General features: G+C 44.0%; 4 protein-coding genes and 1 long non-coding RNA gene across 9 annotated transcripts; 2 read left to right on the top strand and 3 right to left on the bottom strand.

Moving 5' to 3' along the window:
- Positions 1 to 216: 216 nt before the first annotated feature.
- On the bottom strand, positions 217 to 3,493 carry LOC132707243 (uncharacterized). Of its 4 annotated transcripts, none has more exons than XM_060679019.1 (5): positions 3,054 to 3,493; positions 2,810 to 3,009; positions 2,233 to 2,353; positions 1,832 to 2,170; positions 217 to 296 (listed from the first exon to the last, which is right to left on the bottom strand). In XM_060679019.1, the coding sequence occupies exons 1-5, from the start codon at positions 3,352 to 3,354 to the stop codon at positions 262 to 264; spliced, it is 996 nt and encodes a 331-aa protein (XP_060535002.1). In that variant the 5' UTR covers positions 3,355 to 3,493; the 3' UTR covers positions 217 to 261. The 4 variants fall into 4 exon arrangements, with proteins under 4 accessions (XP_060535002.1, XP_060534998.1, XP_060535001.1 ...); XM_060679015.1 differs by having other exon boundaries at positions 242 to 351; positions 1,751 to 2,170; XM_060679018.1 differs by having other exon boundaries at positions 242 to 351; positions 1,751 to 2,170; positions 2,810 to 2,991.
- A 320-nt stretch (positions 3,494 to 3,813) lies between these two features.
- On the top strand, positions 3,814 to 7,874 carry LOC132707244 (uncharacterized). The gene is made up of 5 exons (XM_060679020.1): positions 3,814 to 3,910; positions 4,258 to 4,490; positions 4,546 to 4,673; positions 6,122 to 6,397; positions 7,725 to 7,874. The coding sequence occupies exons 2-5, from the start codon at positions 4,331 to 4,333 to the stop codon at positions 7,761 to 7,763; spliced, it is 603 nt and encodes a 200-aa protein (XP_060535003.1). The 5' UTR covers positions 3,814 to 3,910; positions 4,258 to 4,330; the 3' UTR covers positions 7,764 to 7,874.
- Positions 7,031 to 7,752, bottom strand: LOC132707246 (uncharacterized). Its single transcript, XR_009619723.1, has 3 exons — positions 7,612 to 7,752; positions 7,442 to 7,549; positions 7,031 to 7,389 (listed from the first exon to the last, which is right to left on the bottom strand). It is a non-coding gene; the product is annotated as an uncharacterized LOC132707246 (long non-coding RNA).
- On the bottom strand, positions 7,787 to 8,577 carry LOC132707245 (uncharacterized). Of its 2 annotated transcripts, XR_009619722.1 has the most exons (3): positions 8,175 to 8,577; positions 7,915 to 8,115; positions 7,787 to 7,827 (listed from the first exon to the last, which is right to left on the bottom strand). XR_009619722.1 is itself a non-coding variant. In XM_060679021.1 (2 exons), the coding sequence occupies exons 1-2, from the start codon at positions 8,503 to 8,505 to the stop codon at positions 7,979 to 7,981; spliced, it is 468 nt and encodes a 155-aa protein (XP_060535004.1). In that variant the 5' UTR covers positions 8,506 to 8,577; the 3' UTR covers positions 7,874 to 7,978. The 2 variants fall into 2 exon arrangements, 1 of the variants encoding a protein (XP_060535004.1); XM_060679021.1 differs by lacking the exon at positions 7,787 to 7,827 and having other exon boundaries at positions 7,874 to 8,115.
- Positions 8,578 to 8,695: 118 nt separating this feature from the next.
- Positions 8,696 to 20,673, top strand: LOC132707242 (dihydropyrimidine dehydrogenase [NADP(+)]). Its single transcript, XM_060679014.1, has 14 exons — positions 8,696 to 8,885; positions 9,110 to 9,220; positions 10,209 to 10,352; positions 11,506 to 11,879; positions 16,445 to 16,628; positions 16,692 to 16,915; positions 18,259 to 18,503; positions 18,563 to 18,747; positions 18,802 to 19,008; positions 19,064 to 19,228; positions 19,281 to 19,991; positions 20,042 to 20,293; positions 20,345 to 20,502; positions 20,557 to 20,673. The coding sequence occupies exons 1-14, from the start codon at positions 8,850 to 8,852 to the stop codon at positions 20,645 to 20,647; spliced, it is 3,087 nt and encodes a 1,028-aa protein (XP_060534997.1). The 5' UTR covers positions 8,696 to 8,849; the 3' UTR covers positions 20,648 to 20,673.
- The last annotated feature ends 47 nt before the right edge of the window (positions 20,674 to 20,720 follow it).

The following is a 20,720-nucleotide window of genomic DNA, read 5'->3' as shown; positions in this document are numbered from 1 at the left end:
GGCATAGTCGGTGAATGACTAGGTTTAGATTTTCACCAAGGAGTTTCACACCACACCTCTGCTGGAATGACTTCTTTGCCCCATAGATTTGTTGTTATTTTATTTTGTGGAAAATGTCCTTTGGTTAGTTTGTGTTGACGATTCAATGCCCACATTCTCTCTGCACATCTCCGCTTAGAGGGCTTAGGCAATTTTTTCTTATAAGAAAAACCGTAATGCGATCGTATACGTTTATTTGCGACAAGGGCGGGAAGAAAATGGTCAGTCAAGGATGCAAGAGCCGCAAGGATCGCATCCTGCAAGAACAATAACCGAATAAAAAAGAAACCCGCCTCTAGGTACTACGAAGGGCTAAAAAAGAGGAGCTACGCGGAAACGCGATGGTAGCACATGGTCGAAAATCCCCAACGGCGTTCGGGTTCGGCCGGTGGCTTGTTTGTAACAGCCGATCCACCCACAGCTGAGAAGTTTATTTTTTTCTATTAAACAACCAGCTCGCCGTCTTTACTTAGACGGCTACCCAGGTTATTCCATGCACATATCAACGAGTAAATTAGGCAATTTTTGGCAGTTGTTAAAATCGGAAAAACACAATGCTCCCGGTGGGAATCGAACCCACAACCTCCAGCGAGTCGAGTTGGCAGGTCTAACGCCTTACCAACTGAGATATCCTCGGACCCCGCTGAGGCGCAACGAATACGTGATCGAGTGACGGAATGTTTAGGTTAGAACCAGCGATTTTTATAGGGATATCAAATTTGAAACTTATTTTCAATGATTTATCTTACTTTTTTAAACAGGAGTTCAGTTAATTGTGGTAAATTCATAAGGTTTCAAATGCAGAACAGAAGCAGAACCCCTTAAATAGTTTTTCACGACGACTTTATGTATGTAAAATTGATTTAATATTTTAAAGTAGCTCACAAAAAAGGCGTTTTGTATATTTAGTGCAGAAACGTCGTATTTTATAACATTGTTCAACCCTTTAGAGGTTAATAAATATATGAATCTTTAAGTTATTGCAAAAAGATATCTCAAATGCACAAAAACAAAATATCAAGCATCAGGAAAGGTTGAAGAGAATGTTGTATTCATCTTAAGGAAGGGACAACATAATCATAATCAAAATATTTGTAGAAATGTGTAGTACGACTGAAACTATATAAGTATTAATAAATTTCAACTATGTTAACATAATTTTAGAAATGCTGAAGGTGCCTTACTTCCTTCAACTCAATGTGTACCTCTATGCAGAGGGAGGCAATCGAATGTACCTGTAGAACTGAAAGACTTGACTAGAGTTATGGCAGCAAGCGAGTTTGGTTATACAGTTATTAATCTGTAATCCTATAAATTGAATGTTATAAAATACGACGTTTTTGCACCAAAAATGCAAAAGGCCTTTTTTGTGAGCTACCAAGAAATATTAAATCAGCTGTACCTCGTTCCGTTGCACCTTCTGAGTGAAAAACTATTTAAGGGGTTCCGTTCCTGTTTTGCATTTTAAACCCACAATTAACTGAATTCCTGTTTAAAAAAGTAATAAAATGTGAAACTAGTAAGATAAATCATTTTAAATAAGTCTCAAACTTGATATCCCGAGAAAAATAGCTGGTTCTAACCTAAACATTCTGTCACTCGATCACGTATACGTCACGTCTCAGCTGTTGGCCGATCGGCCGTTACAAACCACCCGAACCCGAACGCCGTTCGGGATTTTCGGCCATTCGAACATTCGTTCATTTGTTACCATCTCGGGATTTTCGACAATTCGAACATTCGGCCGCGGTAACTCCTTCCTTTTGGACTTCCGCACCGCTCCGCGCCTTACTGGGTTCATCCCCGAGCACTCCCGAAGGGGCAGTCGATGAAGCGAGGCTCCTGAAACCGTCGGGGGAGGGATAGACTCCAGACTGGTCCCTCCCCCGCATGAAATCCTGGTACACCGCGAGCCGCATCATGCACGAGGCATTATTGGGTGCCCTCCTGATGGGCGACGGTGAGTCCCCGTAAGTCCGAAAGTCTCTGGGCATCCTGGGACTACGGGGCGGACTACCCACGAACCGTCTGTCGAAGGCCGAGCTGGGGTCTTGGTAGAACTGACCGTGTGGGCTCGCGCTTTGGTACCCCCCGATGCTCCTGGGCGGGGTCGTCGAATACTCCACGCCACCTGTGAAAATAACGATCAGTTTGATTGGGCTATTTGGGCTGGGGGCTTCGAAGTGTCCGTACGCCTCGTGGCAAACGTCGACGGCGGCCAAATGGTGGACACCTGGGGCGTGCCCGGAGACCCAGGTTCGCAGACGCAGTCTTCGACGCCCACGTCATCATCGACCGGTGAAGATCGACGCACCTTCAACCGAGCCAATATCACACCTCCCAACTAACAAATGGCCTATCAACATTTGCGGAACCATTTTTTATAAAATAACAATGCCCATTAATTTGTTTTATTGTATACTTCGATCAGAAATATAGTGCTTTTACAACTTATCCCGTGATTCACTTTGCCTACTGTTTATTACTCAAACCCCTTATAGAAACCCCTACCCGTAACATTCCAGGAATGTATTTACCTACACTAACAAGTGGGATATAAGTATGTTGTTAATCTTTTTCGCAGAGCAATTCTTGAAACATTTACATAAGAAAAATTAGTACAAAGTAGCAATTTATTACGTTCACTTAAAAATCGGCACTATCGCTACTGTCGTCGCCTAGTTCACTAATCGTTCTGGATGAATATTTTCTTCTTTTATCCCATTCAAAAGCAATTGGTCACTTTCTTATATCTATGAACAGACCATACCTCCGAGCCTTTCATGATCTGCCGGTACAAGATGGCGGTGTCCGGCCCGCTCCTCCTGCCCTGCTGCAGCCGCACCATCTCCCGCTGGAGCAGGTCGATCTCGCGCTGGGCACGCTCCAGCTTCCCCGCCATGTCCCGGAGCAGGTCTTCGGTTGGACACGCGCACGGTTGCTGTTCCGCCACTTCCGAATCACCTGGAGCTTTTCAAAAGTGATAACTCTACCGGGAGAAGGACGGGGCTCACCTCCAGCTGCGGGGGCCTCCATAGACCTAATGGCAGCGCAGATTTCTTCGGATGCACTTTCGGGAGACGCCGCCCCGTCCGGAGGGGCCTCTTCGGGCGCCGCGGGCGTAGCCGCCGACAGGAGGGCGGCGCCCGCCTTGCATTGGGGCTCGCACTTGCCCTCCGCTCTCATCTTCCGGTTGATGGTGTCCATGAGGTGCGTGGAGGCTTTGATGAAGGTCACCATCGTCTCCATCATGTGGTTCCACGCCTGGATCTCGTCGGGGCTCGAGTTCGACGGCGGGGCCTGCGCGGCGTCCATGTTTCCGGGGGCGAATTTTGACGGGATTTCGTGACGTTGACAAAGTTGTCAAATTGATGCGGCCGTCCAAATTCTAGTAGAAACCATGTCGAAACAAGGCACCCACGCCGCCCCCAAGCCCTCGGACACGCGCCCTCGGACCGACCACTCGAACCACGAGCAGTTCCTCAAAGCGCTGGCCGACCTCATGGACCAGTCTTGGGCGGCGGTGTCGCAGCTGCGCGAAAAGTCCGGATTGCCGGCCGCATGTGAGACCATGGGCGCACTCTAGCACTCCCGGAAAGCTAAACGGTAGTTTTCCAGATCAACCGGACCGCGCGGGTATCCAGAAGAGGCTCCGGGAGCTTTCCAAGGAGCTGGACGAGAAGTACCGCCAGGTCCGGGACCTGGAGGAGGAGAAAAGTCGCCTGATCGCGGTGAGCGCGGGCGGTACGGTAGGTTTCGAGTAAACTTACACCATCGGAGATGATTTCAGCGGCAGCAAGCAACGACGGCACCAGGTCCCTCCCGCGTGAGGACGTACGCGGAGGAGCAGTGCGAGGAGGACTGCTAACAGGTATAATACGACCAAAAATATAGTGCATTTACTACTAGTATTTCGCAGTACCTTAAACGTAGACCCTCACGGGACCGTGGTAAGACCCATCCCAACAGAGATTTATAGTGCATTAAGTAGGTTTTGCGTGAGATGGGCCGTTCAATCTTGATAGTGAATTTTATACCAGTATGTAATGAGTTAAAGTAATTAAAAAAAATGAGACATTCAAATGTATTGCTTAACGATCAATTAGATTTAAATACCTCTCCTTTATTGAACTTGGAGCAAAGTTAATCACGTAAAAGCACTATATTTCTGGTGCAACTATACTTTCTCGCGTGGCCGCTACATTTCGTGCGTTGCAGGAATGTAGTTACTAAGCGACCACCAGTCGTCCGTCACTTCGCGTCACCGTCCGTCGAAATTCCCGTGCGAAACATGTCGGCGTCGCGCGTAACCGACGGCGCCGACGTCCACGCGTCCCTCGCCAACTCCGAAGAGTTTATGGACGCCCTAGTCGAGTTCATGAACCAGGCGTACGTGGCGGTCGCGCAGTCGCGCGAAAAGCACGGCATGGCGTCTTCGTGCGGCGCACCAGGTACGTAGACCTCGTCGGAGAAAGCGACCGTTGCCTAAACGTGTGGCCGTTGCAGTGCAAATGTCCGAGGACGAGAGACGATCGAAGCTGGACGCTATAGTGCGAGTGCTGGAGGCGAAATTCACGGAAACGGCGTCGGCGGAGAAAGACGCCGGACAAATGAGCGGCGACACTCCGCCGAAGGTATGGTCTGTTCATAGATATAAGAAAGGGACCAGTTGCTTTTGAATGGGATTATCCAAGGGTGGTTATTAACATACAATGCAACAAGATTATTACCTAAAGTTTCGGAATTTAAATTCAGGTAAAATTGTGGTCCATAATAGAAAATAATTTTATACCTACCTGTGTTTAATATTCTTTGGTTTGGTATACTACTTAGTTCAAGTTTATTAGTAATCATTCTTATTTCGTGTGTAATACAGCGTGTGTTGAATCGTGTGCGAACTACGCAAAATATGTGCGAGTCTAGTGTATCTCAGGAGATGCTCCCGCCCAAATGTAGAAAACACTATTTTATTGCGACTAAGGAAGTTATAAGAAGAATGTTTATTTGACTCTCATTGAACGTGGTGTCGGCAAGCAATCATCTTTAGAAGAAACGGCCACATTGACGAAAATTCCAACATCAACTGTATAGAAAATTGTGAATAATCCCATTTCAGCGACGAAAAAAAGAAGCGATGCTGACTTTTTCTCGAGTGTAGATGAAAGTGATCAAGATATAATACGGCGTAAAATTTACCAGTTATACGAGGAACAAAGCGAGCCTACATTAGATATCTTAATTAGGAGGCTTGAAAAAGATGAAACCGGTGTTAAATGTGGCAGAACTACCTTACGGAAGTGTATTCAACGCATGGGTTTTAGATTTTTAAAAAATTCTTTTGCGTCTTATGGTTCAACAATTTTTTTGGTCTCGTAAACGGTTTTTGAAAAATGATGTTTTTGTAGATTCTTGCACAAGCGATTTTTATATTTTTTTAGAATACTTCCCGACCCCCAGCCCACCCATTTTCAATAGGTTCCTTCACGGGGCAAAGCTGCATATATATGCCAAGTATGAAGTCGATTGCTTCAAATTTCAGACACTTATAGTGTTTCATAGCAATGTTCAAAAAACAATCGAAAATCGCTATTTCTTATAATCTTATGTGCCTCGTGGAGGGTTAAAAAGTAGACAAATTTCAATTTTGTAGCTCCAATGGTTCAAAAGTTATTCAGGAAAAACCAAAAGACGATAACGGAGAACGGACAAACAGAAAAAAAAATTTTTTCGATAGTGATCATTTCTGTACCAACAGCGATCCCATAGGAGCTCAAGCGAAAGTCTACGCAAGAGACCTATCTTTTTTCTAATTAATTTTTTTACACATATAATCTACATGTTGTGAGAAATTTAACTGAGAATCTAGAACTACTCCCTTATGCTTCATTTGTGAAACATTACAAAATACATACATACATAAAAATACATTACAATTTTTTTTACTTCCAAATACCATATATGTTGTTTTACTTAAATTTAACATGAGTTTATTTACGCACAACCAGTCACTAAGACACGCCACTGGCGCGGCCTACGTGCGAGACCTCGCTTTCAAATTGCCAATTATCCAATTATTTGTTAGGATCTTAGACCGGAGACGCCAGCGCAGCGGCACGGCTACCCGCCGACGCCGCTGCCCACGCCCAAGACGCTCGCATTTCCACAACCCTCCCGGTACGCCCGGACGACGAGAACGACGCCGTGGACGCCGGTCGCGACGCCCGGCGTCGGCCGTTTCTCCAGCGCGACGCCGGTCGGTCACGGACGCACCTTCGCCGTCGCGTACGACAGGTCCAGGTCCCCGATGCCGCCGGAACTCTTCGGTTGCCATCCGGAGTGCGACCAAGTCGCCAGACGTGTAAGTTAAATGCGACCGCAGCGCCATCTCCGAGTGACAGTTGAAACCGTCAACTAAACTAGTTAGGCGAGACGCCGCCCGATGGCGCGGAAAATGTTACAAAATCCGCGTGAATACAAGAAAAACAATTTTCTGTGACAAGCTTCAAAGCAAAACTCGCGGCTTCAGACTTGTACTTTGGGTCCCTTGGATTTGTGCCGTTATTTAAAGATATTTTTTGAATTCGTAAAATCCACGCTATTGGACGGTCGTCTAACCAGACATGAGAGCTCATCGTCAAGAAGAAGAATCCACGCCTTTTTAATTATTTATTACTCCATCTGGGATTTGGAGTTAATAGAAACTTATTATATTATATTGGCAAATATCAACACACTTTTTATTGCAAAAACTATCTGTAAGAAATTACTACAGCGTGTTCATGCGAAAACGCATATTGGCCTTTTTTGTTAATTTAAGATCAACAAAAAGATACACTATGTCATTTTTTGGGCGCCTTGTATTTTTTTGTTGTTTTGTTATTGGTAGTCTCTGAGGATGCCCCAACTTTTGTATTCAATATTACTGAGAAAAAATATATACATTTGGGCCTCGCATTACCAAGTAATAAAATGACACGTGGGCAGACATAATAATAATTTATTTATTCAAACTCCAAAATACAAATAAGCATAAAAGAGGTAAACAAAGAACTTTAAAAATAAAAATATCGGATCCCGGGATTTAGGTATTTACTTACTAATATCACAGTTAGATATTACTTTTAGGAAATAATTAGCAGTTCATTTGCTATTAAAATTGCCTCTTCCGGCTTAGGCTTTAACTTTTAACTTAACTTTAGGCCTTTATGAGTTCCGATAGATTCATTGCATATTTTTATCAACAGCTTGGATTCGGATTGGGGTTAGATTTATTTATAACACTCACTAATTTGTACTTTTGTGTAATTCGGTAACGACTAGTCTCGTCTATAATTAATGCATACGCTTTATCTGAAAAAAAAAACAAAATGAGAATTACATTATTTTAGAAAAGTATACTCACCATTACCCGTCAACAGAGCAATTAACCATAAAAAACAGAAGTACTAGATATGCAATACATTTAACATATCTTGCAAATTTAATCTCACACCAATTGCGTCGAGTTTATCTGAAATTGAAGGAACAAAGACAGTCCATTCAAATAGAAAACCATTGAAGTTAAATATTTACCTGAAAGAAATTTTCTTAAATAAGCTCTCAAGTTAGACAAACAAGACGACCTTTCAAACTGAAGCCGCGAGTAAAAGTAAAACGTTCCTCAACTTGTTTTCTTTATGTTTCAGATCGCCCCCAGGCCAGGATACAGCCGAAGACTGTTCTAGCTCACGTCAAAACATTAAAAGTAAATAAATTCACACTTCGTTGTTTAATTACGCGCCGCGCCATCTATGAGGAATAGTTAGAAGCGCCATGTAGGCAGGTTTCGCGACGCCACGCGATGGCGCCACCCGTTAAATTTTTTTACGCCCTCACCCGGTAACTCAAAGCCAAAAACGTTGAAAATAATGTCGTCATGATGCTTTATTGCCTCCGCTGTTTATTTTTTGCACCCCTCCGGAGCTGCGCCCTCAGGTTTCGAACGCTTCGCGTGTATCCCGCTGTAGCCGAGACTCTGTGGCTTCTTGAAGGGCGCGGAGGTGACGCCCTCGCCCACCGACCTCTCGGGAAGCGTGCCTGGAACCGAAAAAACCTCGTTACCGATCCCTTTTCAAAAGAACCGCCTCCCCTAAGACCTTTGGTCTGCGTTATGCCGTCGTCGGCGCGTACGGTTTGCTTCGGATGCCTCTGCAGACGTTTCGTCCTTTTACTCTCGCCGTCTTCAGCGCGACTCGGCACGTCCACGCGCAGACATTCCTTGTAAAACTCCATCCGGATCTTGTCGTCCTCCAGCTTTCTAATTTCCTCCTCTTTGGCAGCCTCGTGATCCTTCACGCGCCCACGGAGGATCTCGAGCATGGTTCTCGACGCGGCTATAAACTCCACCACGCTGTCCACCATTTCTTTCCATTGGGGGCGGCCCGCGGCCGCGGGCGCCGGGTCCGGCAGCTCCAGTTTCTGCGACATCGCGAATTTTGACGTGCGACTGCATCACACGTCACGCTCGCGTCTAAATCGCCCTGCAAGGTTCCGCAACGTTGCCAGATCGCGCGGGTTTTCGTCGTAGGGAAAGAAATCGCTACCGTACCAAAACGGACAACGTCGTCGATAAGGCGTCGCCCCCCGGTCGTACCTTGACCTTTCCACTTGCGTTTGCGTGGATCGCTGATACTCGACGTTTATTGCGGTTCGGAAATGAATGTTTTTCTTATCAGTCGATAAGTACGAGAGACCCAGCTGCGTCTTAAAAGGATCGCGGTTTTTCGGTCGAATTTTTTTCTCTCTCGTGGTCAGAACCAGTGCGTTTTACCATGGCCAAGGTCAGCGTCGACTTGCCCGACATCGAGGTGAGTCACCAACGGTACCTCATACTGCCAAGGCTTGCCGCAGAACCGCGGCGCACACAAAAGTACACCTTTCGAGGTCATTGCAGTTTTTTTCATTTTTTTCCTTATTATTATTACATAATAGTAATAGTAGCACAAGTAATGACGACTGTTCATTAACGAGCTTTCAAAAATCGAAAATATTAAAAATGACGCGGCGCCTCCATGGTTTTCGAGTTTTCCAGAACCTGCTGTCCCTGAACCCGAGGGTGCGCTGCCACGCCACGCTCGTACCGTCCGCCGACACCAAAACCAACAAGCGCCATTGGAAACGCAACGCGACCAAGAAATGCCAAGTGCGTATACTTCCACCAGAAATATAGTGCGTTTACAACCGACCCCGTGATTGACTTTGCTCCAAACCTTATAGAACACCCCGCCGAGCAGACCCTTCCCCGTAACCATTCCAGGACCGTCCTAGAAATTTATCTACCTACACTAACAAGCGTTTCGCCGAGCAATTCTTGAAACGTGATATTTTAGCTACCTCTTGCCGAATTACGTCGCTATTTGCGACGAACTTGCCCCGCTCACCGACGATTTTCCGAAAGCAGTCTCGTTTTCACTGCTGCTCCTACTTCCCCTTCCGAATTTCTTATAAAATTGTAAACATTCAATTTGTTTAGCTTCCGAGGACAAACGGATCGGTTTTTTTAGTTGCTGAAGTAGTTCGTCTTCTGAATTCTCATTAGGTTCGACTACACGTTACACTTCTTCTTCAAATTCTGCGTTGTTTTCTATGTCTTCTTCTAGCAGGGGAATATCTGTTTCAATCCACATTTTAAAGTGTTAAAAAATAGGAACCTTCAAAAAATGTATAATTGTAAGATTCTAATCCTATTTATCTCTATTCTTATGACGTACTTTTATCTACTGCGACTGTTGTTGTTTGCAAATTGAAGAACTGTGTAGAAGACACAAAAGTACAAGAAGAAGAATGTTGTTAATCGACAGGCACACAAGACAAAAATGATGAGCCTTTGAACTATCTGGTGAAAACAGTCTCGCAGGGTCAAAGCTCGAGGATCGGGTACTTAAATACGTACTTGCTGGAAGGATTACAGTGAAATACCATTTTCCAACTACCGATTACTAATTTTCCATACCCCAGCAGCATCAACGCTTAATCAAATTTAAAACGGTCCATTTACGTTTTGAATAAAAATTTCAAGTTTCTACAAATATTCGTTATGGTCCATCTTAAGGTGCTGTAAAATACTTATAACGTTCAAGCAGTGATTGCACTATATTTTTGGTCGTATTATACAACGATTTGATTTCAAGGGTTCCGATTCGTTGGAAAACGACTTCTCCGACGTCAAACCGACCACCTTGTCGGAGAGGGGAGCCCTGCGCGAGGCCTCCAGGTGTCTGAAGTGCGCGGACGCGCCCTGCCAGAAATCCTGCCCCACACAACTCGACGTGAAGGTAAAGTCTGTTCATAGATATAAGAAAGTGACTAACTGATACGAATTAAGGAAAGACCCTGGCAAGCTGTAAGAATGAAATATGGCCGAACAGGTCCGTACTTTGCTTAGAATTTATTTGGTGTCTTCATAGTAATCCGGAGAAGAATCTTTAAGATTTTTCGCAGACAGAGAAAGTCCATTTGGAATCCAACCATCTTTAGAGCCAGCATGAAAAATAGTTATTCTTTTACCTTTTTTTGATGGCGCGTTTGTTTTACACTTCTCAGTTGAGTCAACCGAACCCTTTTCCGGGGTATCATAAGTGTCGACCCAGGTTTCATCCAAGTAAATAATTGGCCTTTGTTGTTCTCTGTAAATCCTATTTTTTTCTAGATATTCCAGTCGCCATTTCCGAATTCTAAAAGATGCTATTAAAACTTGCCTTTCGTTAATTTTTTTTAAATCTAAAAGCCATGTGTTGAATACACTTCCATTCTTCACATTTAACACCGGTTTCATCTTTTTCAAGCCTCCTAATTAAGATATCTAATGTAGGCACATTTTGTTCCTCGTATAGCTGGTTAATTTTACGCCGTATTATATCTTGATCACTTTCATCTACACTCGAGAAAATGTCAGCATCGCTTCTTTTTTTCCTCGCTGAAATGGGATTATTCACAATTTTCCATACAATTGATGTTGGAGTTTTCGTCAATATGGCCGTTTCTTCTAAAGATGTTTGCTTGCTGGCACGACGTTTAATGAGAGTCAAATAAACATTGTTTATAAATTCCTTAGTCTCAATAGAATAGTGTTTTCTCCTGACATACACTAGACTTGCACATATTTTGCATAATTCGCACACGATTCAAAACACGCTGTACTACACACGAAATAAGAATGATTACTAATAAACTTAAACTAAGTAGTATACCAAACCAAAGAATATTAAACACAGGTAGGTATTAAATTATTTTCTATTAAGGACCACAATTTTACGTGAATGTAAATTCCGAAACTTTAGGTAATGATCTTGTTGCATTGTATGTTAATGACCACCCTTGGATAATCCCATTCAAAAACAATTGGTCACTTTCTTATATCTATGAACAGACCATACCTCTCCCCCTCCAGGTCGACGTAGCGCCGCCATTGCACTCCCCACCTTTCAGGCTTTCATCACTAGCATCGCGAACAAGAATTACTACGGTGCCGCGCGCGCCATCTTCACCGACAACCCGTTGGGTATCACGTGCGGCATGGTGTGCCCTACGAGCGACCTCTGCGTCGGAGGTTGCAACCTGCAGGCCGTCGAGGAAGGCCCGATCAACATCGGTGGCCTCCAGCAATTCGCCACAGAGGTTTTCAGTCAGATGGGGCTGACGCAGACCAGAGACCCGACGTTGGAGCTCCCCAGGAAGCCGGACGCGGAGATCGTCCTCGTAGGGGGCGGACCGGCCTCCCTGTCGTGCGCAACTTTCCTCGCCCGTCTGGGTTACAGGAACCTCACCATCTACGAGAAGGAACTGGCACTGGGTGGTCTAAGGTACCGTAAAACTAAAGTTATAAAACGACTGTTTGGTGTGGTCCACACATTTTAACGTTCCTTCTTCTTCTTCTTGCGTGAGCTTCTGCTTTAGAAGTTGCTGACCATCACCGCTACATTCACTTTTGATACTGCTGATCTGAATAATTCAATTGAGGATAGACCAAACCATTCTCGAAGATCGCGTCTTCATTAATTATGGTGCCAAGGTATTTGTCGTGTCTTACTTGTTCAATTGTTTTCCCGTCTACGATGAGCTGACCTGTTGCTTGCTTCCTTTTTGTTATCACCGTCATTTTAGTCTTGTTGATGTTCATGTTGAGACCGTAATAATAATAATGTTTATTTCCATTGACTTTTAAGAAAAGTATCGGATAATGCCAACAAGTAAAAAAAAAACATTAGAACGCACCCTCGACTGACCTCGAGACTTCCCCAACATTGTTCGAACAATACGTTTTTGTTGGACAAAAACTTCACTATCGGGTCATACCACTTACTGCCCCAATGGCCAAGAACGTGAGATCTTCCAGACTCCTAGATGACACTGCCACAGCAGTATCATTTGCATATAAGAAAACATAATATAAATAATAAACAATATTATAAATAATAACGGTCCCAGTATGGTGAGTTCTTTAGATGAGGATCTAATCACTTCTAGGCACAACTCTTTGGTCACGACCCTTCAAAATCTTTGCTACTTTGTTTAATAGTCTTTGTACAACCTCACACAAAACAGTGTCGTCAGCGTACCTCTTCGGAAAGAGCGTTATCTATTCTGACCTTAGCGGCTTGGCTCCAATACAGCTTTGATATAATCTGCATGTTGTGATATTCGATGTTCAGTTTTCCTAGGATTTCCATTAGTTTTTCATGCCTGACATTATCAAACGCCTTACTATAATCGACAAAGCACACATAGAGATCCTGATTGACGTCTAGGCATCTCTGGGCAAGAACGTTAAAGGCGAAAATGGCTTCCCGAGTTCCAAGCCCATCGCGGAATCCAAATTGCGTGTCAGAGGTTTCAGTTTCGCATATGTTCTGTATCCTGGCGTGCACGAGTCGGTGGTCGTCACGTTTAGATGGTCGAGGTTTTTTGGGATTGGACAAAAGTAGACAGAAGCCATATACCAGTCTTGTACACGTCCTTGAACAGATCTAAGAATGTTCGTCAAGCAATTTCAAAAGCTCACAATGCACATCGTCTGGTCCTACTGCTTTGTTATTGGAAGTGGGTTCTCGGTTGTTGTTAGCTCGTAGTCAGTTGTCCGTTGGTCATATATAAGTTTTCCAGATCTCCAGCTTATTCTCGATGGTCAAAATTATTGAATTTAGTTCATTACTTAAAATACCTTCTTCCTCTATCTTTTTGTGCATGTTAAAGCTATCGCATTTGCGTTCCAGGTCCTCTATTCTTCTGCATCTGTCCTTCATCCAGTTCTCCTTCGCTTCGTGGATCTTGTTACGAATAGTGTTTTTGATGGACCTGCAATTTGCTTCATGAAATTTTTAGTGGTAGCCTTTCATATAGTTGGTTCTTTTAACTGAATGTATGATATGTATATGTTCTGTTTTGCTATTTTGTTTGACTATCTGGTCAAACCGAGAACTTTTTTTTATGAAAAATAAAATATCTACCTAAAACGAAATATTTAGTTTCCTTCGGGAAAAAATATTGAACTGGGGTGCGATAAACCACATTTTAAGACAAAAGATTTATTTGTCAAATACTCGTTATCTCTAGAATATTTATTTTTCGAAACTTTTCTTTATGTGATATATATTTATTTTCAATTTTAGAAAGAATAAGAATAGGGTATATAAATATATTTATATATACAGTTTCTTATTTATCTTATTTAATTTTAGGTGATTATAATTATTATAGCTTATGTGCAATTCAAGAAGTAAATAATCTAATAATAAAAAGATTTGGATTATTAATTTTCATTATTAAAAGTCCAGACAATTTAAATCTGGATACCTAGGGGGCCATGGTAGAGGCCCACCGGTTATTTAATGTGCAATTTAAATATTCTCTAACTCTATAGCAGTCGTGCATGGACCACATTCCGTTCGTAATTAAATATGGTATTTCTTCTAGCAATATTTGGAACATTTAGAATTATGGCCATAAAAAATTTCCAACAATTCCAGCCCAAACATTTACCGAAAATTGTTCTGGACGTTTAAATTATACAACTGCAGCAAATATTAAATATATATATATATATATATATATATATATATATATATATATATATATATATATATATGTATATATATATATATATATATATATATATATATATATATATATATATATATATATATATATATATATATATATATATATATATATATATATATATATATATATATATATATATATATATATATATATATATATATATATATATATATATATATATATATATATATATATATATATATATATATATATATATATATATATATATATATATATATATATATATATATATATATGATGACACTATATTCCGGGATATCATCCGTTCGCTCGTTGAACTCCGACTGGAATCCTGCAAATCCTGCATCCGACTGGAATCCTGCAGACGTTTCGCCAAAATCTCACTTGGCATCTTCAATGCTCGCGCTCCCAGTGTTCGAAGTGTTTTCGGAGCGCGAGCATTGAAGATGCCAAGTGAGATTTTTGGCGAAACGTCTGCATCACATTTTTCCATCCGTGAATCAATACGTGAGAATATATATATATATATATATATATATATATATATATATATATATATATATATATATATATATATATATATATATATATTAAAAATAAAATACAAATTGCCTTTACTGTAGTATATTGTCATATACAAATATACAGAAGAGAAGAGGCGAAGTCTAGCAAAAACTACTAAATATGGTAATAAATATGGTATAATAGATAAATGTAATAGTAATACGGAACAATAGAAAGTTATTAAAAATAAAAATAAAAACATTCAAAATTAAATTATTTAATAATAATAATAATAATAATAATAATATACTTTATTTCCATACGAGTTACATTGTAAGTATAGTATACACAGCATTTTTAAAATAACAAATAGAGTTATAAAAAACAAACACAAGTTGAAATGGACAAACGTTGGTTAAAACACGAATTAAAAAGTGCACTGCAGCTACTCCTGTACAGAATAAAATGCCTTCTGGATAAGCAATCGTTTCACCTCAGCCTTAAACTGACTGCAGCCCGAAATCCGTCTCATCCCAGGCGGTAATTTATTAAAAAGTTTTTGCTATGTTTTGAGCTATTTGCTGCCGAACTTAATTTATGTTTTGGAATATCTAGGCTATAATTCTGTCTGAAACTATCATGCTCATTGGTTGCACGCGTACATACGAGGGCAGTAGAGTAACAATTTTTTTTTATTTACAATATAATCCCCCTTAACTTCAATACACTTTTTACATCTCTTTATTAACAACTCAATTCCTTTAAAAATATATTCTTTTGGTTTGTCTGCAAAATGGTCCTTTTATAACTCATGTTCTTCGTTAAACCGCTGTCCACGTAAGTCCTTTTTCAAATATCCAAATAAATAATAGTCGCTGGGGGGGGGGGGGGCATATCTGGACTATAGAGAGGTAGATCTATCGGTTCGAACCCACACTCTAAAATGGCAGCTTGTGCAACACCAGCAGTATGGTGCATTATCGTGCAAAAGACGCACGCCTCTGGTCAGTTTTCCTCGACGTTTTAAACGTATGCACTCTCACAATTTATGTAATAATGCTGCGTAATATTTACCATTGACAGTGGTATTAGTTTCTTTAAAATCTATCAAAAGAATTCTTTCACAATCCCAAAAGAGTGTGGCCATCACCTTTTTTGTTGACTGGCAGACTCTGCATTTTCTTGGAGGTGCTTCACGCTTACGACGCCACTCCATTGATTCTTTTTTCGATAGATGGTCATAATAGAGAACCATACGCACACTCGACACGGCGTTGTTTTTGAAGAGCCGAAAGGTTTTAAGGAACCCATCTTGCACTAACCTTATGCATACCTAAATGATCATGCAGGATTGGACGAACATTTGTATCTGAGATTTCCTTGACCTTTAAACGTCGATCACTCAGTACCACCTCTTCCACAATCGCAACAATATCTTCCGTTATGACCTCCTCTGTCTGGTCGACCAGTTCTTGAATCATCTTTAAGGGACTCCTGCCCCATTCGATTAGACGAAGGCCTGAGAACTGGCTGGCATTGTTATTTTTTGATAATGGGGTGATCAAAGCAAACTTCCAAATACTAGGGAAATAGCTCACTTCCAAACAGCAATTAATAATATGTGTAACGTATGGGGCCGCAATATGGAGGGTCAGCGACCATACCAAAAAGCGAATTTGAGTGCTTCAAAAATCAATAATATTTTTCTATTTACGTAGTCTATTGGTCTTCTGTAGTCAACTGATCTTCGGCGTTTTTCTAGCACTCAGTTTAATTAGCAAACAAAAAAATGTGTTTTGTTGAATGGCAGTTTTCCTTGCAGCACTTCTGAGATACCGCAGTACCGTCTTCCCCAACGCACGGTGGACTTCGAAATCGACCTGGTGCGTCAGCTGGGAGTGAAATTCGAGCTCGGCAGGCGCCTGTCCACGAGGGACCTCACCGTCGCCGACCTGGTGAAAAAGGCGGACGCTGTTTTCTTAGGAATCGGCCTGCCCCAGCCCAAGGCCCCAGCCCAAGGTTTAAAAAAAAACGCGCCGCACGCCACTGTTTAATTTCCTTTAATTGAGGTCGATCCGATATTCGCCGGACTCGACGCCTCCCACGGCTTCTACACCTCCAAGAGTTTCCTCCCTCTCGTCGCCAAAGCGTCCAAGGGCTGCGGGGGCGGCTGCGCCCCCCTGCCTCGACTCGGGGGCACCGTCCTGGTACTCGGCGCCGGCGACACCGCTTTCGACTGTGCCACGTCCGCGCTCAGGTGCGGCGCGAGGAAGGTTTACGTGGTATTCCGAAGGTATTCTTTCGCGCGACGACGGCAGCGCCAAAATTTCCTGGCCTGAATATGAAAGAAACGAAGTAGAATAACAATTTTTTATTATTTTTCAATATAATCACCCTTAACTTCAATACACTTATTACATCTCTTTATTAACAACTCCATTCCTTTAAAAATATATTCTTTTGGTTTTTCTTCAAAATTAGCTAAAACAGCCTTCGTCGTTAAATCGCCGTCCACGTAAGTCCTTTTTCAAATATTCAAACAAACAATAGTCGCTGGGGGCCATATCTGGACTATAGGGAGGACGATCTATCTGTTGGAACCCACATTCTAAAATGGCAGCTTGTACAACACCAGCATTATCGTGCAAAAGACTCACGCCTCTGGTCAGTTTTCCTCGACGTTTTACACGTATGCAGTATCGCAATTTATATAATAGTCTTGCGTAATATTTACCATTGACAGTGGTATCAGTTTCTTTAAAATCTATCAAAAGAATTCCTTCACAATCCCAAAAGATCGTGGCCATCACCTTTTTTGTTGACTGGCAGACTCTGGATTTTCTTGGAGGTGCTTCACCCTTACGACGCCACTCCATTGATTCTTTTTTTGATAGAGGGTCATAATAGAGAACCATAGTTTCATCTCCAGTCACACTCGTTTCTATCACAGGCTTCGGTTCCGACCCACAGAGTTCTAAAAAAGACCGCGCACACTCGACACGGCGTTGTTTTTGAATAGCTGAAATGTTTTTAGGAACCCTCTTCCACTAACCTTATGTATACCTATTATGATCATGCAGGATTCGACGAACACTTGTATCAGAAAGCTTAGTTATTTCTTAGATTTCCTTGACCTTTGAACGTCGATCACCCAATACTACCTCTTCCACAATAGCAATAATATCTTCTCCTGCCTCATTCGAAAACGTTGTGCCCATTCTTTCACTACAGAATACGGAGGAGAACTTTGGCCGTACACACCATCCAGCCTTTATTAATTTTAGGTGCTAACCCTTCTTTTGTCAAAAACTTTATGACTGCTCTATACTCAATTTGCGTTATGTGCTACATTTTTTCGGACACGTCTTGTTTAAAATGCTGTCAATAAAAAACTACTTGACATAAGACTTCATTTTTTTTTCGCAGCCTACTAAGATATATATTTAAAAGAAGACAAAGTTTTATCGTGATACTGGAGCTGCATCCAGGTCAGGCCGGGAAATTTTGGCGCTAACCTCATATATCCGTAGGATATTTGTTAGGACGTTATATAGATATACCAGTAGACATCACTATGTGTACTATATACTGTGTGCCATTTGGGTAGCTAGAGATTTTGTGCATGTCGCTTTGCAGGGGGTTCCAAAACATCAGGGCGGTGCCCGAGGAAGTATCCGTCGCTGTCAAAGAGCGCTGCGAGCTGATGGGCTTCCTGATCCCACGCAACGTTAACCTGAGGAACGGTAGGATCACCTCGGTGACCTTCACCAGGTACCAAGAGGAAGAGGACGGGCGCTGGGTGCAAGATTTGGACCAGCTCACCATCCTGAAGGCGGATTTCGTGATATCGGCGTTCGGGTCGCACCTGGAGGGCTCGGATGGTGAGCGTGACAGTAGCTGAGGTGTGTCTAGGTGATCCGAGTGGTTATTTCGCTCGCAGTGGTCGACGCGTTGAAACCCATCGAGTTGGACGACGACAATCTACCCATTATTAACAGGAAAACGATGCGGTCGTCTCACCCGAAGGTATTCTGCGGCGGCGACGTCGCCGGCGTCGCCGAAACCACCGTCGAGTCCGTCAACGACGGCAAAGTGGCCGCCTGGTACATCCATTCCGCTTTGGAGGTGATTTTTGCCCAGAAATTCAAAGTAGATTGAAACTGGAGCGCCTTTCCTCAGGGTTTGCCCGAAGATACGCCGTCCAGGTTGCCCGCGTTCCACACCGACGTCGACGAGGTCGACCTGTCCGTCGAGATCTGCGGCGTCAAGTTCGAGAACCCCTTCGGGCTGGCTTCCGCGCCCCCCGTCACCAGTACCGCGATGATCCGGAGGAGTTTCGAGCAGGGATGGGGTTTCGTCGTCACCAAGACTTTCTGTTTGGACAAGGTCGGTGCCTCAAGGTACCCGGAGGTTCCCGAAGTGATTGGGTCCCGTGTTTCAGGACCAGGTGACGAACGTGTCGCCCAGGATCGTCCGCGGTACCACCTCTGGACACATCTACGGGCCCCAACAAGGTTCCTTCCTCAACATTGAGCTCATCTCCGAGAAGTACTGCGAGTACTGGCTGCGCGGCATCGCGGAGCTAAAACGCGACTTTCCCGCCAAGGTAAGGACGCGGTACGGTACCACCCCGCGCAGCACTCTATTTGGTGCCGCAGGTGGTGATCGCGTCCATCATGTGCGCTTACGTCGAGGAAGATTGGAGGGAGCTGTCGAAACGGGCGGAAGACAGCGGGGCCGACATGCTGGAGCTGAACCTGAGCTGCCCCCACGGCATGGGCGAGTCCGGAATGGGTCTGGCCTGCGGGCAGAAAGAGGAACTGGTGCGGGAGATCTCCCGTTGGGTTCGAATGACCGTTCAGATACCGTTTTTCGTAAAACTCACCCCCAACATCACGGACATCGTCGCCATAGCCAAGGCGGCGAAGGAAGGCGGCGCGTGGGGCGTCACGGCGATCAACACGATCTCCGGCTTGATGGACGTCAGAACCGACGGTACCGCTTGGCCCGCCGTCGGTCCCCAGAAACGTACGACCTACGGAGGCGTCAGCGGCAACGCGACAAGACCCGTAGGTCTGAGGGCGGTCTCCGCCGTAGCCCAGGCGCTTCCTGGGTTCCCCATCTTGGGTGCCGGAGGTGTGGACTCGGCGGACTCGGCATGGCAGTTCCTGCAGTGCGGCGCGTCGGCGGTGCAAGTCTGCAGCGCCGTCCAGAACCAAGACTTCACCCTGATCGAAGACTACCGCTCGGGGTTGAAGGCGCTGCTGTTCCTGGACGGTAAACTACCAGGCTGGGAAGGTCAGAGTCCGCCCACCGTCAAGCACCAGCTGGGGAAACCGGTGGTACCTCTCTACGACGGGCAGGGCAAGGTCTGCGGGTACAGTCGCGGTGGCGGACATGACGTGGGAGACTTTTGCAGAAATTGCCGCACTTCGGGGAGTACGGAGACCAGCGGCGCGCCCAGATGGCCGAGCGGTACCACAAGGGGGCACACGCGGGAGACCCGGTACCACATCACGGCGGTCTTGCTTTGGGGTACGCGAAGAACGGAGGGAAGCTGAGTCGGGAGGGGCCGCTGAGAGTGAGCGACGTGATCGGAAGGGCCTTGCCCTACATAGGAGCGTATAAGAAGCTGGACAACAGCGCGCAAGTGGTGGCGCTAGTGGATGACGTAAGTGGCAGTGCTGTAAGTTTCAATAGGCCGCAAAATGTCGTTGCGCAGGACATGTGCATCAACTGCGGCAAGTGCTACATGGCCTGTAACGACTCCGGATACCAGGCGATCGAGTTCGACCCCGACACCCACATCCCCAAAGTCAACGACGACTGTACCGGCTGTACCATATGCATGTCCGTGTGTCCCATCGTCGATTGCATCACGTGAGTGTCTTTTCGATCGTCGGCGGCCATTTATTTTTATCGATTATGTCGCAGGATGGTGCCCAAGATGATACCCCACGTGGTCAAGAGAGGCCACGCCCAGTACATCCGCCCCGTCCACCCGCTAGGAGTAGACTGTATATAGATGGTGTTCGAATAAATATAAGAGTATTTATTGCGTTTTAACTCCCCCCCCTCAAAAAAAACTCCAATCCGGT

Source organism: Cylas formicarius, unplaced genomic scaffold (assembly GCF_029955315.1).
Source record: "Cylas formicarius isolate icCylForm1 unplaced genomic scaffold, icCylForm1.1 PGA_scaffold_9__14_contigs__length_23061073, whole genome shotgun sequence".
Lineage (NCBI taxonomy): Eukaryota > Metazoa > Arthropoda > Insecta > Coleoptera > Brentidae > Cylas > Cylas formicarius.
Note: the sequence above shows the minus strand (reverse complement) of the source record. Positions and strands in the feature narration are given on the sequence as shown.

Bases quoted from the DNA above. Each gene is read 5' to 3' on its own strand.
- LOC132707245 (XM_060679021.1), bottom strand. From the start codon at position 8,505: ATGTCGCAGAAACTGGAGCTGCCGGACCCGGCGCCCGCGGCCGCGGGC. The intron at 8,116-8,174 runs GTCTTAGGGGAG...TTTCGGTTCCAG, and splicing joins CGGCATAACGCAGACCAAAG to GCACGCTTCCCGAGAGGTCG.
- LOC132707244 (XM_060679020.1), top strand. From the start codon at position 4,331: ATGTCGGCGTCGCGCGTAACCGACGGCGCCGACGTCCACGCGTCCCTC. The intron at 4,491-4,545 runs GTACGTAGACCT...TGGCCGTTGCAG, and splicing joins GTCTTCGTGCGGCGCACCAG to TGCAAATGTCCGAGGACGAG. The intron at 4,674-6,121 runs GTATGGTCTGTT...ATTATTTGTTAG, and splicing joins GCGGCGACACTCCGCCGAAG to GATCTTAGACCGGAGACGCC.
- LOC132707242 (XM_060679014.1), top strand. From the start codon at position 8,850: ATGGCCAAGGTCAGCGTCGACTTGCCCGACATCGAG. The intron at 19,992-20,041 runs GTCTGCGGGTAC...AGACTTTTGCAG, and splicing joins TCTACGACGGGCAGGGCAAG to AAATTGCCGCACTTCGGGGA. The intron at 20,294-20,344 runs GTAAGTGGCAGT...GTCGTTGCGCAG, and splicing joins TGGTGGCGCTAGTGGATGAC to GACATGTGCATCAACTGCGG.
- LOC132707243 (XM_060679015.1), bottom strand. From the start codon at position 3,354: ATGGACGCCGCGCAGGCCCCGCCGTCGAACTCGAGCCCCGACGAGATC. The intron at 3,010-3,053 runs GTGAGCCCCGTC...ACTTTTGAAAAG, and splicing joins GGAGGCCCCCGCAGCTGGAG to CTCCAGGTGATTCGGAAGTG. The intron at 2,171-2,232 runs GTACGGACACTT...TTATTTTCACAG, and splicing joins GTCGACGTTTGCCACGAGGC to GTGGCGTGGAGTATTCGACG.